At 41.5% G+C, this 16,766-nt stretch overlaps 1 protein-coding gene across 1 annotated transcript in view; it reads left to right on the top strand.

Moving 5' to 3' along the window:
• dachd (dachshund d) overlaps positions 1–1,281 on the top strand; it is a gene marked incomplete at its 5' end in the record, with an annotated part of 94,467 nt that extends 93,186 nt beyond the window's left edge. The window contains 1 exon segment of the mRNA XM_080498471.1: positions 685–1,281. Coding sequence (XP_080354597.1) covers positions 685–722 — 38 coding nt within the window. The 3' untranslated portion in view covers positions 723–1,281.
• Between the last annotated feature and the right edge of the window lie 15,485 nt (positions 1,282–16,766).

Genomic DNA, 16,766 nt, shown 5'->3' with positions numbered 1-16,766 from the left:
GAGCTGTGCCTAACAGATGCTTTTACCAGCTCAGCGTCGAAGCAGCGCTGCTCGCTCAGGCGAACACTCAGACAAGAGTGTTCACTGGAAATGGACAAAGCTCGTTAGGTTGGAGGTGTCTGGAGATAACGCGGCGGAGGAATGTCTGCCGTTTTCAATAAACACTATTTCCACGAAGGGAATGTCACTTAGAGAGCGCACCGCGTCATGAGTGCAGTATTATGTTCAAACAAGCATATCGCGGAGATGTCTCAAACATGTGCTGCACACACTCCTCGCGCTCAGAGTGCAGTTATTATCGCTGCTTTTACATTGTGTGCTTTGTTGGTGATAAAATATGCATGCAACAGTGTAATTATGTTTGTACATCCTGACTGACGTACTGCATATGAGCTTAAATGCTAAAATCAAACTCATGACACGACTAACTTTCTCCCATTGCTGGCAAGTAATAGAGTAAATGACTCTACGTGATATTTAATCTCCTTTGTCACGGCTGCTGGCGTTATCTCGTCCTGAAATCGGCTTTTAAATCCATAGTAACGCGGCTGGAAATTTCCCGAGACTTGAGGGCAACATTTCAAAGTTACGTTTCATCAACAATCACATCCTGAATAGTGCATTTGCGTCAGCAAGTTGTTCGCTGTTGGCTAATCCTTGGCTCCTGTGTGTCCTCTGTTGCAGATGGAAGACTGTTCCTGAAAACCACAGTGATGTACTGATAAGGCCGCCAGGAGCCGGAGGAAATAAAAATTTCTGAATAAAAGGGAAGAAAAAAAAAGTTGAAGAAAACTACAAAACAAAAAAAGAAAAGGAAAAAAAAAGCCCCATGAAGATTGTCAAGAGTCCTAATCCAGGCCGGCAGAGTGGCGGGAAGAAGTCAAGCTGGAAATGCTGCGTTTCACCCAAAACGCCGGAGGAGGTTGTCCGAGCGTAGAATAAGAAAGTCTTCTTCTCATCATGGCGGCCAACCCCAAATAGTTTGATAAAACAGGTTTTGACATAACAAGTTGGCCGACATGAAGGATCAACGTATATATACTGAGCACAGTCAAAATGTACCCGTGGTGCATTGTTGGTAATAACTAATAAATTCACAGCACTGAAGATTTTTATACTGTATCTCAGCCAGCGAGAAAAGCTTCGTAAAAGAAATTCGACTGAAGATTTTTTTTTATTTCTTTTGTTTTGTATTTCAAATTGAATTTTTTTTGAGAAGCTAAAAAGTGGAGATGAACCCCCCCCGTGGAGGAAAAAAAAAAAAGGAAAAAAAACAAAGTGAATTTATCCACGTGTTCATCAAAAGAGAAGACTGATGTTTGATTCTCGTGTTTTCTAAATTAGATGACAATACAATCAAGTTTCCTTTTTACCATTGTTGTATATACAAGATCTGATGATAATGATAGGAAAAACTCCCTCTGTCGAACCCCAGCGGATTGATAAGGTATGTGTATATAACGTTAAGAGGTATTGTGTATGCAGTAGAGCTATTAGGCGAACAATACCACCATTTATATAAACCTACCGTTTTGTTTTGTTCTATCTCTGAGCCATCATTCTTTCCTATAGCTGCCATTTTGGTGAGAAAGCATGCAGGCATGTAAATGTTTGTCCTGGAATTATGATATTTAATAAATCCTATATTGTGCTGAACAAATACAAGGGTTTTACTCACTCGAGCCCAGATGAGTTTGAAAACATGATTAACAGACATTTCACTTTCAAAAATGAAGACTTTTGCTGTCGATAGTACTGTAATCTTTGTAACAGAGGTAATATTTCTTGGAATTTGCTGTAATTTTCTTTTTGTCATGAGACACACTCAGAAATCAGCACCTCTCAATGCTTCTTCTTTTTTTTTTTTTTTAAAGATAAATCAATAAAGATCCGATCTGAACGTTATCAGCTTGAGAAACAATCAATCATGATGCAACTTTTCCGGAACTGACGATACCATTTATCCACTCGAATCCTTCTTTAACCCGACGCAAAACACACCTTTTCATTTTCTCGTGTTTCATATTATCTTGATGAGGAAAAAAATTAATAAAAGAAGAAAAAAAAAAAAAAGATTGATTCTTCAGTTACTTTTCCTAAAGACTTTTTTTTGTTGTTGCATTTTTGGTGCTGAACCACATGTGTATATTCTCGAGACATACGCTGATGTCAGTCCTTTTTAACTGCGAACCAGTTTCGACCCTCTGTGTTACAATCAGGAGAGGCGAGCGCGAGGCGTGTCCCATGTTCACACTGTGTTTGTTCTTTTCCTTCTCAATGGAGTGTCTCGGTCTGTTGTCACTGATAACTTATATAGCTTCTCCAATCATCTCTTCATTGTATTTCGAAATTCAAATAAAAGTTAACATGTTGATGATAAACTATATGAGTTAACTATGTCGCCCTGCACACGACACCAGTGTAACATTCCCAATACAACACATACACACACGCACGCACACACACAAACACACACACACACACACACACACACACACAAACATGTAGATGATCATCAGTGATGGTGATGATCGGACACAGAAACGTCGGAAAGTGTGGGTTGGTTGTTTTTTATTTTTGGGGTGGTGGGGGAGTGGGGTGGGGGGAGTGCAGCCACTTTCTTTGATATTCTATATCATTGTTGTGTTTTTGGTGTACTGGTTTTTTGAGACATTTACAATCAGCCCTCAGTCTTTTAACCTTTTTCTATGTATTATGTATGGCCTAAAAAAGAAAAAAGAAAAAACATTGCAGGTATGCTGTACTGTAGAAACATGAATGAGCATATTGTTCTTTGCTTTGTATAGCAGTTAAAAAAAAATGTATGCATAATCAAATGATGAGAATATCTTGTGTACTTTTTTTTCCTTTGCTTTCAACCGAGTGTGTGTGTGTGTGTGCGTGCGTGCGTGCGTGCGTGCATCCGTGTGTGTAACCTTTGACTTGCATGTGTGAGTGTGGATTTTTTTTTTTTTTAAAGCGTAGGCTAATCCTAGATAAAGTATGTAAATGAGGGTGTGACCAAGCTCACTGTAAATAAATTATTTCATGTGTACTTTAACGTGTATGACGCTAATTCACACTATATTACCATCAAATCAATAAACAGCATCTCTTTTAACCAGTTCTTTCATGCTGAAGGGTCCTGCATTATAATATCCACTTTATGTAGCGCTGAGGCTTTGAAGAAGCTGTTAGGGAAATAATGAAACTGTTATGTTCGTGCTGCATTCATGACATTAGTCTGTTTTGACAAGAGTCTGATTTGCAAACTTTCCTGACACTTTCTTGTATGTTTCTTGATGTTTCTAATGACTGGCTGCACAAACTTTTCTTGAGTGACATTATTATGCTCTGCAGACGCAGCGTGTATCCACGGGGATTATATCAAAACAACTGTAACAGGTAGAGCTCTTAAAACACATTAAAAAAAATGAAATCGACATTGAGAGACAAATTTCTCCAGTAAGCAATTCTGAGTGAAATGTGTTGACACAGCATGCTTGGCCCATTCCCATTTTGCATGCTTTTTAAAGCATGGCCATAACACCGCCACAGAGATGAATAATTGACTGATTGCTGCATAATTCAATGCTGTATTGTAAAAATCCAAGGCCCAGAAATATTTCAAGCTTTTTCTTCTTCTTGTATAAAAAAAAAAAAAAAAAAAAAAAAAATGAGGTTAAAGTTTCAATCAACCTTGAAAGAACAATACGACACACAATGAGCAATCAATCATGAAAGCACGCTCTTCGTGGCGTTCAAACTCTGGAGTGAAAGAAAGTCTGACGCCACGTCCACTTCATCCGTTTAACGACTCGCCCGCTCCGTCTCTTTCTCTCTCTCTCTCTCTCTCTCTCTCGCTCTCTCTCGCTGCAGTGAGAGATTCACTCCGCTCACCTCCAGTGGGCTCGGGAGACGCAGCCCTCGCTCAGATATTCTGTTTATTTCTCCATCTGAAGCCTTTTCCTGCAACTGGCATCTGAGGAAAAAAGAGGCCCCGCAGCTACATGTTTCATATCACTGCACATTTTGTAATAAATTCAATTCAGTACAAATATGACCATGAGGCACGGAGACTTTAAATACCAAATGTGCATTATAGATGTGTTGCTGCATTTTACTTCACTGTAGTGTGGAAAGCACATTGCTGATTGCATATTCAGAGCCGTGTGTTTTATTTACTTGGCTTGACGTGGAGATGCGCTCATGAAGACATCATCCAGACGGGATTATTCCGCCTGATCCTGCCTCCTTTTGGTTCGCCTAATGTCACATTGCACAATTTGTTAGTGTTTTCGTGCTCGCTTGACCAGAGTTGAAGAAGCGTCTTCCTGCACACAGCCCCCCCCCCCCCCCCCCCCCCTTTTCCTTTAGAGGATAAAAAAGTTTCATCCCAGCGAAATGAAGTTGTAATTATACTTCAACGTAGTGTCAACTGCATTGTTAACCCCAACTGAGCTAATTTCTTGCTCATCATCACGGCCAGGGGATGACCATTTAGTGAAAGCAGCAATATTGTATGTCTCTTGATAACGGCGGTGCCCGGAGTCTGTGGAGAGACATTAGGAAGGCGCAAGCTGATCGTCTGAAAGATAAGACTAATGTCACCTAATCAGATAGACCATTATGTATTAGCGAAACTACAAAACAGTTTTATCTGACAAGGGCCAGGCCACATTACCTAAATTAACATTTTGCAAGCATGAACATGGAAGACCACAGAGGCGAGCGGTGGGCTATAGGACTGCGGCCTGCGCTTAGACATTCGGCAGTAATTATTAATTTATGATTGTCTCTGGTCTTAATGAAAATGAAAGCCAGGAAAGAGAACAGGGAGGGATAATGTGGCGTGAAATTGAGTTTCATTTGTACAGGGGCCACCTTTTAACTCTGCGCTTCTTAGGCGGAAATGGAGACGAGCTCTTCCCTCTCTCTCCCCAGAGAATGTATTTCAGTGTGTTTTTTCTCTTCTTCTTTTTTCTTTTTTTTTTTTTTTTGCTATCATGCTCGCTCTCCTTTCAGTCTTTCAGTCAAAGCGTGTTCATATCCTCTTATGCTTTTGTGATATTTGGGGCCAACACGCCCTTTAACATCTCCATTACTCTCATAAGGCCTTTTGAAAATGACACGGGGCTTTCTGATGTCTGATAAGTATGTCAACAAGTTTCCTGAATGGAAATGTCTCCACGCCACGCTTCTTTAATGTCAACAAGACGACGGAGAAAGGTCTGAGACCAGGTTGGCATGAGAGTGGCTGAAAGAAACGTCGACTGATTTGCACAAGATTGCAGCGAGTATAATACAGTGCAAGAAAAAGCCAACTCATACGTTCTTCTTCTCTCAGAACCAGACAGTGTTCATCTGTGTGGGGAGTGAAGTGATCCTCCGGCTAAAACGCTGGAATGAGACAATGCTGGGGTCAGGGGGCTGCCTTTTCCCTGTATGACTGCTCTCTCTCTCTCTCTCTCTCTCTCTCTCTCTCTCTCTCTCTCTCTCTCTCTCTCTCTCTCTCTCTCTCCATATATATATATATATATATAAACTGTGAGAAAAAAAATTGAACATTTTAACAGATCGCTTGAAATCCACATTTTTGGTATTTTTTTAATATGTTTCGGGCAATTAAAAAAAAAAAACTAGTGTTGGGTAAATCTATCTATTGTTTATTGCAATACACATTTTGTTGAAGTACTACTAAAAGAGTTCTGCTTTTTAATACATGTGGATCCTGACAGCCATTCACAATATCTTACAATATAAAAGAAAAAAGAAAAACCCCAAAGTCTTGGCATGAAACCAAAAAAAAATGACTACCTGGCATGAGACAAAGCATGTGCAATAATATGATTCAAGCTTTGTGAGGAGGAGCTCATCCGACACTTTGAAAACCCCCGATGTATGAGGATGAAGGTTCCTGCAAAAGCACACACACGCACAATATGCTTTGAATAACCCACTGAGCTTTCTGGCACCACTGTGAAACGTGCCACCAACGTCCAGCCTTTAAAGATGGTGGAGACTTTCTGAAATAAATCAATATACATAACTTGTTTTTTGTGCTATAAAATCAATTCCTGTGTGATTCCTCATTGCGATACGTTTATCATCAAAATGATCAAACTTGCATGATTTCTTAAGTAGCAAAGAAGAATCACAGAAGGTGAAGCAGCTCCAGACTCTGCTCCCCCCCCCCCCCCCCCCCCCCCCCCCCCCCTCTCAGACCACACACGTTCCCCCACAAACTGGGTCTAGCCTTTGGGTTATCAGTGTATATTTCCATTAATGCTTGTACAAACTATCATTAGCCTTCATGTCCTTCAGTACACAAACATAAACGGAAGTTTCATGTGTTAAAAGCGATACACGAATGGCCCGAACTACTGAAATCCTGTTCAACGTGCTATAAATCACATTCTCTCGCAAAAGTATTGTGCTTTCTGTTTCTGTTTGTGTTACGGGTGATCATAGAACTATATACCATGACTCATGAGTGACCTTATGTGCAAACGGAAGTACTTACATCTGCATTTTGCATGCATTGTTACTTGTGTAGAGTTTGGGTGGATCATTCCAGCAACTAAATACAACAAGGGAGAATATCAACCTTAAAGCCAGAGCTAAACAGGAAAAGAGAAAGAACACAGAAATATCTTAGAATAAAGCCTTAGACTAAAAGTTGTGGGTAGCCAGCTGAGGAAGTTCCTCTCACCATAATACAGCAGAATCTCTTCATTTTCACTTTCACTTCAGTTGGGTTTAGCCTCCAAATAGATTTCCATGCAATATCATGTTTACACCCACAGATTAGGCCCATTTTGTTAAAGCCACAAAAACATCATGTGGGGATCACGTCTAATGGGGAAGGCAAAGGCTTTAAGGTGGGCAGAAGAACAGGTCATACCTGTGGGGCCACTGAGATAGCTTTCCCTCATATCATTCTTCTTCATTTTTATGGGAAAAAAATTGTCAAATGTAACTACTTCACCATTTTTATTGTATATCACTAGCCTAACTATAACCCGTTTAACTGAATTATGTTAAAGTAAAAGAAAGATTTCTGTGTTTTCAAGACTATATGTCACACTTTATTTCACTGGTCATGCAAATCAATCATTTTCACTGGGAATATTAAAATATAGATTAAACAAATACATTAAAATAGTTACATTCATCCAATGGTTTGAGCCATATATTCATTTTCCATTCAACTTAAACAACTTTCACTGTTTTTTTGAACATCGATTGCTAAATTTGGACTTGCTGTCTGATTGTGGAGTCCCTCAACCTGCACAATCAATGAGAGTGTGCTCCTGACGCTATATGTCTTCAATCAAATGTTTTTAAAAGTATAACTATATGCCCTCAGACTTCCCAGAGTTTAGCTGATGTGTTTGCTGTGCTTATTGAATGATCAGCAGCAGAGAAGAGGTAGCAGGTGAAGCAGGCAGTTCTTCTGCCTCACTGTAGGGGGCGGCCGAGAGTCCAGAGACTCTTACGCTTCAACTGCAGAGGAAGAAACCGCAAGACGCTTACGCTGTCCAAATTGTGCACAATGGAGGATTATATATCCAAGATAAAACTATTTTCTAAACTGGACTGTCAGTCGCAGCTGGAGGTAGTAATTCAAGGGACGTTTTCGGCCAAAAGGACCTGGAGATGAGCTCAATTTACAAGTAAAGGTAAGACCGTGAAATTTGAATGAAATGTGCATCACGTGGTCTAAAATTTACAGCTTCTGTTTTCATTCACTCTTTAAACTTGTTTTTTTTCACGTTTGTGAGTTTTACTCTGGTCTGTCAATCCGCTGTTATTTCTGAGACTGTAAACAAGCCAGCTCCAGCCCCAGCTGGCTTGTTTACAGGTGATCAGCTGATCGCTTCCGGTCACGGAACTGAAGCGACTGTGGCTAGTTGTCCGGCCAAACGCTCTGATTGGTCGAACGCGGTGACGTTATTGACTGTTATTTTTCCAGCTGTCAATACACGTGTATTAAGGCCTATTAAGGCTGGCGTTTAGATAAGATTATATTGGACCATTGGAAACGTTTCTCAAATTTGTTTATGTGTCGCCGGGGTTACATGTTATAGTTCCGTGTATTTGATCTCGTATTGTAATATTCTAGTCAATTAATATCCTACTCTAGTCTATGTGGAATAACTATGAAGAATTTTCCTTTTGTATTAATTAAGTAGGCCTAATTAACACCACCACCCACACCACCCTGTGTGGTGCAGTGATTAGTGAGAAGGCCGTGGGTTCAAATACTTGCTGGGGTGTTTGCATGTTCTCCCTGTGTGTGCCTAGGTTTCCTCACATAGTCCATAATCATGCATGTGCGGTCAATTGATGACCCTATATTGAACCTCAGTGTGAATGTGAGTGTGGTTGTCTGTCTCTGTGTTTGCGCTGTGATGGATTGGTGACCCGTCCAGGATGAATCCTGCCCTCGCCCAGAGGAAACTGGGATTGGCTCCAGCTCCCCACGACACTGAACAGGGTAAATCGGTATAGAAGAGGCAGATCAAATGGTGAATAATCTTCTCTGCTGGGAGGCACATATTTGTGAATCTGATTCTGATGGAATCAGTACCCAGTACCCTGCACCTCATCAAGTTGGGACCTGACCAGACTTCAGTAAAACCAACCATGTTAAGAAGCAATTAATAAACAAAAATATGCCAATATATATCAGCTGGGATCACCAGATCGACTGTATGACATCAGAATAATGTCATGCTGTTACCATCGGAAAACCTCCATTACTACTGTGTTTGACTGACAACATGAGTACAATGTTGTGAGAAAGCATAAGATACAGAGCAACATTTTGACCGAAAATTATAAAATTTATGGCAAAAATCTGAAACAAAAGGAGACTTCATGATGTCTTTATCTGTTTTTCCCCTTTCATAACACATTATTTAACTTATGACCCAGAGAATACAGTAATTCAAATAGTAAAATAAATTTCCGCACCACACATATAACAGTTATGACAAATGGAATTTATATAAAGATACTTATCAGATCAACAATTTCTAACTAATAAAATAAGAGTTATGCTTTTTATATTCTATGGATCCCAACAGCTGTTTGCTTGTCATTTGAAAGACATTAGGATGGCTATTAACAAAAAATTACAACGCAGTGTCAGACAAAGTATGTGTGATGTGAGAGCTGAGAGGGTTTAAGGGGCTGCAGTGTCATTCAGGCTCTGTGATTGGTGGGGACTAAACCATAAATGAGACATGTCACTGCAGTGCAAATGAGGGAAAATGCCTAAGATACACGGCAGCTTTCTGCAGGTTTATTGCTCAAAGCCAGTAGAAGTACAAGTAATCTATGCGATGTGCCGCTAATAGAAAAATTTATTATAGCCACTGGGTGCAGTTTGCCACATTCATACCAAGACATAAGAAGAACCTGAACTGCTCAATGTTTACAACGGCTATTAATCCAGTTCTCTTTTATCTGTGTAAAAATAGATTAAAAGGGTAAATTATTTGAAGAAGGACTTATTGTTTTTATGTGAGGAACTGACATTGTACTTACACCTGCCTTGTTCCACTGAAATCCTGAAAATGAGTTGTGAGCATAAAGCTTACTTAATATTTCTAAGCAGCTACTTTATGTGCTGAATTATCAATACAATATTAGACGCTGAGGCTACTTCATATCTGAAGAGGCATCTGCAAGCTTTTTCAAAATTACTCACAGCCGGAGTATCCAAATCACCAGGGTTGGTTATATTAAGTCAATTACATTTTTACAATTGTGAGCGAGGGATGGTTAATTTAGTTTGACCCGAGAGCCTCCGACACTCCCCCAGATAGCAGATGGATGAGACGAGTGACCACAGGCGTAAGGGAGTGTGCGTCTGAGTGTGTGTGAGCCCACTGGATTAGTCTTCATTTGGTGCCTCTGTCATAAGGGAGGGGAAGACTGAGCACTGCGTGGCAGAGCAAAGAAAACACACAGGGTCAGTGGAACACACACAAACACAAGCAGACGCTATTAACCTCCCCCCTAGCTCATCAACTTTATTTTGCAATCTTCCCTCAGAACCATTAGAATACCCTGAAGAAATGACTTTCCAATTAAAGGGGATCTAGGAGAACAAGGTTTTTTTTTTTTTTTTTCCCGTCCTCGGCTCCTGGAGTTCTTTATTCCAATAATTTAAATTGGAATTGATTTTTCAATTTACCCACTGACTGTTATGGACACAGAGTGCACGGCCAAATAGAGCTACGTTCTTAGAATATTTGTCATGACCGAGTGCAACATGTAAATTTTCGCAGGCTCCTTAAATAGTAATATATTTCCTCCTGTGAAAACAATCAGGCCGGGAAACACATTTGTGTGATTATAGCACCAGGTATTTCTGCTCTGATTGTCCCTCTAACAGGTCACTGAAAACAATTTCCTAAATTGTTTCCTCAAAGCAGCATGTTCAATCGCATGAAAGAGTTCAGGTGCATAATCACAGTTGTATGTTTAACTGGCAGACTGCTAGTGGATTTAGTGTTTATGGGATTCTCTGTGTTAAAAATCCATCACACGGGCCAAACTTTGCTGTTACACAGCATTTCCCACAAGCCTCCGGAGGTGGAGGAAACAGTAGCCTGTCCCAGGCAGGGAGCTCCAGCCTCGTATGTTTAAGTTTGACAAACTGTGCCCGTGAACTCTGCAACAACAGCAGTTCCAGCTGCTTTCTAATGAGCATTTATTGTGTCTCTACTGCAGCGAGGCGCTTTGCTGAGCCCGCTCCGCCGCCGACCAGATTCTACTCGAGCTGTTTTACAGATGCGTCGAGAATTCCGAGGCCGTTCTTCTGTGGACGAATGGTTCTGTCTTTTGCTCCTGACAGCTGCGCGGGCTTGTTGTTCGCTCTCTCCTGAGTTGTTTTAATAAAGTTGTGCTGCAGGACTAGTGAGAGAAGATTAATGGACGCACAGGAAGTGTGGCAGTTGTGAGAGGATGCAGGACAGAGCGGGCCAGCAGCCATCTGTTCCCTCTCCTTTACAGCTCTCTTAATGGAGAAGCAAACCAAACAACATGGATCTGAGCCCTGCAGACAGACACACACACACACACACATGCACGCACACACACACACACACGCACGTGCGCACACGCAGAGAGACACACGTGCACACTTCTATTGCACACAGCTAAACACAAAACATCACTTTATATGACAGAGATGAGAGCTAGGCTTTTGTCATTGTATTCCCCCTTGTTGGATGTGTGCGTGCGTGCGCGTGCTGGAGTGTGTGTGTATGCGTGTGTGTAGATCTGAGTGTGTCGGTGTCTGTTTTTTTTTCTTTTTTTTTTCTACCTTTCAGCGAAATAAAGTTGGGTGTGAGCCACGGCTGTGAGATTTAGATGAAAGACACAGCCTGGATGGAACGTGATTAAGAGATATGTTCTTGAGGCAAAACAGGACTTGGCATTTGCTGAGACAAAACCTAATCAAATTAAAGCAAAACATGGCCATTGTTGTGGAGTGTGTTCTCTGCCTGTGTCACGTTTGAAATGAAACAGTGTAAAATAGATATGGGATTGTGTCTGCGCAGCATCACCAGCACAGTGGCTTTATTCAGATTTACACACAGGCACTGACTAATGACGGTGGTGCCCAATGATGCCTAAAGCCCTTTATAGAGCTGTCTGGGTTATAAAAAATGTTTACTATGATGGAGCGGAATGGCTCACTGAAAGAGTATTATTGTTTACAAGTTATTGTTTTAGATTAATTTACTCAGCAGAACTGTTAAATTCTTTACCCAGCAGGCATGTCGACCTCCAATTCATTCTCCTGCTCAAAAAAAGGGGGAAAAAAAGAAAGTCTCCTGTGTCTCTTGCTCGAGTTTCAGCTCCGTATATGTTATTAACCTATAATGAAATCTATAGTCCAACTGTTTCTCATTCTGTTTGTTTTGAATGGGCGCAGACCATGTCACACTAAATGACAACATGCATCGTCTCCCTCTTTTTCCCAGTGAAGACATCTGTACGACATGATGAAGTTTCCTCTCTGAGTATCAATCCTGTAATTGAGCTCAGGGAGAGGAGACGTGATGTGCACACAGAGGAAGTAAAAAGGCCTCTCTCGCGTTTCCTCCCATCCCTTCTTCTCTCCTCTTTCCACTTTGCATCCCTCATTCATTCGAAGCACCCCCACCCCCACCCCCACCCCCACCCCCCCACCCCACACATCTTATTTTCTCTCTCTTTCCCTCAACCTGTTTGTACATTAAATTTGTTTGTCAGCTCTCTTTCGATACACATCAGCTCTCATAAGTGCATAAGCATTAGTTGCCTGGGTGTCTCTCGCTGTTCAGGGAGCGCTGCACTGTGACCCGGGCCTCGGAAGGGAAGGGAGAGAGACAAGTGGAGTCTCATAATAGGGTCTTCACAAGCTTTTCACCACGCAACATGCTGAGTGAGGCCACGTCCTGGAGCGACGGCGTCTTTATACGTGTCTCTTTATCCTGCTTGTAATGTTTCTATCTCATTCTGCGCCCACAATGCCATGGATCATGAGGAAACTGAAGTGAGACCGGATTAAATATTAACACAACCTGACACAGTCCCCACCGGAGCCTCGATTCCACTTCACATGATACAATTAAAAACATTCCCACATGCGCAGTGGCACACTGTCAAGAACATGCTGCTATGCACACCTAAAATAAATCTTATACTGATCTATGGAGAACTTGACAAGCAGGAGGCCAAGGTTTCCATACAGGCACTTAGCAAAGAAGAGAGTTGGGGAAAAAAAACACACACGCACACACACATGCACACACACACAGTGAGAGATGAGAGGCTTACATTATTTATACGTGCTAATGGTGGCTGGCTGTGTGTGTGAATCAGCAATACAACAATCTGCTAAAATAGACACACAGCTGTAATCAGGGCCATACATTTCCTCTCCCTCTCCTGTTCCATGCTAAATACAGGGTCAATTGGAGTCACTTTAGTAGCATTTGAAAGTCTTGCAGTAGATTATCTCCTTTTAATGGAGACGAAAGACAATGTCGAAGTAGATTGCGGTTGCCAGAGGAAAAGATTACCTCCGAATGAGACACTGTTGCTAAATGTGTGCAGTGAAAGGATACCTCACACCGTTCCGACTGTACATAAGATATCATTGTACATCAACCGCAGATTAAAACAATGGCTCGTGTGCTTAACCTAGTTTTTGTCCACAAAAGGAATCCATTAGTCTCATTGTGCAGCCCTTAAGCTCAGCATCACAGGGGGGAACCCACTGTTGCACTGCTACATCCACACACATGTGCCTCTCATTTCCTATGGCAGTCCAGAAGTATCCTTCAACATCCTATTGTAAAGTTTACCAGGGGAGAGGTTCAGTGTATTAAAGTGCCCTGAGAGAAACGCTAAATGATGTAAATGCAGGCAGCTGCTTGCTGCTAATGCCATACAGTAGACGAGGAGGCCCAGCTGAGGCTGGATGTGTACAGTATCTATATAACGTTATAGGCTCTCTTTCATGTCCTTGTGCTCTCTAATGGGAACAATATGAAGACTAATGGTATAGTTAAAGTGTAGGGAGCGGAGCTTCAAACCAAACTGAAGCATATTCGACTCGTGCTGTTGTTTCAGATTCTTATTTGAAGTGAAATGTGAATTTATTTAACACTGTTGATATCCACAATTTGCACATTTACTGTCAGTGTTTGACGTGGTGTTGTAATTTTCAACGTGTAATATGTAATTTCACCACTTTAAGTGCAAATATTTGTCGATAGATCATTATTTTTGCAATTCCCTCCCCCTTTAAACTTCAACCAGGTCAAGATGAGGCTCGTCAACACAACACTGTCCATACGTCCTTCACATAACACGTGTCCATCAAAACAGCCCCTGGTTTCCATCCTCTTGGAAACTCTTCTTCTCACGCCAATAACCTCCGCATCAACTCACCCGGTCATATGTATCTGCCGCCTGTCTCAGCCTCACGGCCCCTCCAGCCAGTCTGACCACCGTCGGGTCCTTCTTCGGCCACTTGCCACTCGTCGCCTCCACAACTCCCTCTCACATGACATCTGAAACATTGAATCCCTATATGCTCACAAATGGCACCTGAAACCAGATTTAAACAGGCTCGCTCATGCTGAATGTCATTGGTTTGTCGCAAACTCTTAAATGTCTTCATATTATTGCTATTTTTTTTATTAGTATGATGACCTTTAGTGACTTGAAAGGTGCTTATGAATAAAAAATGTTATTATTCTTTTTTTGATTACTTGTTTTCCGCACCTTCTCCAATGCAAAACACACCAGTGACATGTTTCATCAATCTGTGGAACTACATCCTTGTTTAATTGCTATTTTTTTTTTTTTTTTTTCACGTCTGAAATTAGATGAGCTCCTCCACCGTCTTTCCATGTACTGTTAAAGGCCCCCCGGGCAACTGCAGATGTACTTCCTCCAGTAGAAGGACTCCTGGTCGAGACGCATGGCTGTAGGCTGTTTACTTCTGTATTGTTCTCATTTTTAATTCAGAGCGGTCATTTGTCCCAAATCTGCTGCAGTGTTCATCACATAATGGAACACGGATGAAGCTATAAGGCTGAAACTCTTGAAGAATACTTTTAATCACGCTCGGGGAAAAGCACCCAACAATACACGATTTGGAAAACAAATACAGCACGACTGTCTCTGATCATCATTTGATGGTGTGCTGACACGCAAACTCTATTAAGCTGTCTTCAAATATGCAAAAATGATATGATTTTACAATGATTACATATTCACTTCCCCAGCTGGCTGGCTCCAAGCGTCTCCATTTGTCATCGACTATTGTGTCCAATTATATGATTAGCTTTGAACACTCCAGCACTTCGAGAGCTCTCGTGTGTTCTGCCGCGCAGAGTGATTCACAAACAAAGTCATTACAACATGTATTCACACATATCAAATAACAAAACAGATGGCCACTGCGCCCGCCGCCTGATTTGTTTTCCACACGAGTGGTGGGAAAAAAAAGAAAGAAAAAAAAAGAAAGTATTTTGTGCGAGCTGTGTTTAATGCTGACTGTTTTTATTCCCAAAGAAGAGCAGCTGGCTGTCGCGCTGTTAGATCAGCTCCTATGAAAGACAATCTTGTTTTCATTAATTTCTCTACAACAAAGGCACTTGTTGGGAAGATTTAGAATTACAGCGGGTAAAGCTTCCGGATAATTCATCACAGGGACTTGACAGGAAACTTAATTGTTTTAAATGCCAGTTGCTGTGAGCAGTGTAGCTGGTTTTTCTTTGATGTCTAACAGGTGGGACAGATAGACGACCCTCTGATGTTTCATTTGACCTTTGACCTCCCGGTTATAAATCCACTTGTAGCCCACCGGCCAATAAACCTATCAACAAATGATGGACTGCACTTCCCAGAATTCCACATTAGAAGGATTTTTTTGATTCCTGCCTCTTCTTATTTAGCACCCTGTATGTCTACCTCCTCTCGATTATGCAGAACTGCTCCTTCTTCTCAAATCAACCAAACACCATATGGGCTCCCAGTCCTGTGCATCATCTCTCTGCCTTACCCCAGTGAGGATGAACTGAGTGAAATCCATCTTTAAAACACAGAAGGGTGCCCATTGCATGCTGGGAGGAGGGAGGAAAACGTTTCCACAGTCTGAATAATTTCATTTTTTTTAATTTATTTTTTATTTTTAGGAATCGCAATGTGGTTTATTTAGCTGTGTTTGCAATTGATCAGCCATATGATAACAGCTCTGAGAATTGCTTTGGTACATGTGGTTACACCACAGGGCGCCTTGACTGTCTAATTGAAAGAGACACTGCGTAGTTACCCCTCCACACTGACTTACTGTCTAATGCAGTTTAAACTGTGTCGCTGCGACAGGCACAGTAACTCAATTATTTTAACTATTGGCAACACCAAATCAATCTGCAGCATGGGTGACGTGTGTGTGTGTGTGTGTGTGTGTGTGTGTGTGTGTGTGTGTGTGTGTGTGCGTGTGTGCGTGTGTGCGTGTGTGCGTGCGTGCGTGCGTGCGTGCAGGACTCTTATCAAAACCATCACACTCAAACAACACAGGATTGTCACGCAGTCGGTCGCAAATCACTACTTGCAAATCATTTAAGGAATAAATATCAGACACACACTGCAATGTGACACTCGCAGCAGACCTGACACCAAAGTATCTCCACGCAGAAAAAAGGTTTTCTCTCTTAAGGTTAAGGTTGCTCTAAATCTAGTAAATAGCCTCGCTGTCATCTCTTGAGCATGTTACTGTAAATGCACTCCAAGCGACTGAATCATTTAACATCCAATCAATACTATTCACATTGCACCATAAACACACTTTAGTCTGATTCCTGCCCGGAGAAGCCGTGTGGACTGGTAACAACTTCTCTGTAATGAGGAGGGAGAAGGAAAAAGAATACCTGCAGTTGCAGAGAAAATTGAAGTAAATCAAATGGAACAACACAAATGGTTAAAATATTCTTAAAGTTAAGAAGGAAATAGTTAACACAATCCACTTTGCAAAAAGTGAAGAAAGCAAGGTGTCTGTGCTCTGCCGGGTAGATAGGATCTCGCTGTGCCATGCTGCCATCAACTGGTCAGTGATTTTACAGCAGTTTTCAGGAAACTTTCGGTCCTCATTGATCTGTTCTCTGCACTGCTTCACACAACCGAAGACCACAGCAGGGGAGGGACGCTCTGAGCAGGTGACCAGTCAATCACAGGCAGTCAAACAC

This window comes from Blennius ocellaris (assembly GCF_963422515.1).
Source record: "Blennius ocellaris genome assembly, chromosome: 6".
Taxonomy (NCBI): Eukaryota; Metazoa; Chordata; class Actinopteri; order Blenniiformes; family Blenniidae; genus Blennius; species Blennius ocellaris.
The sequence above is the reverse complement of the archived record's forward strand: the minus strand, read 5'-3'. Positions and strand labels throughout refer to the sequence as shown.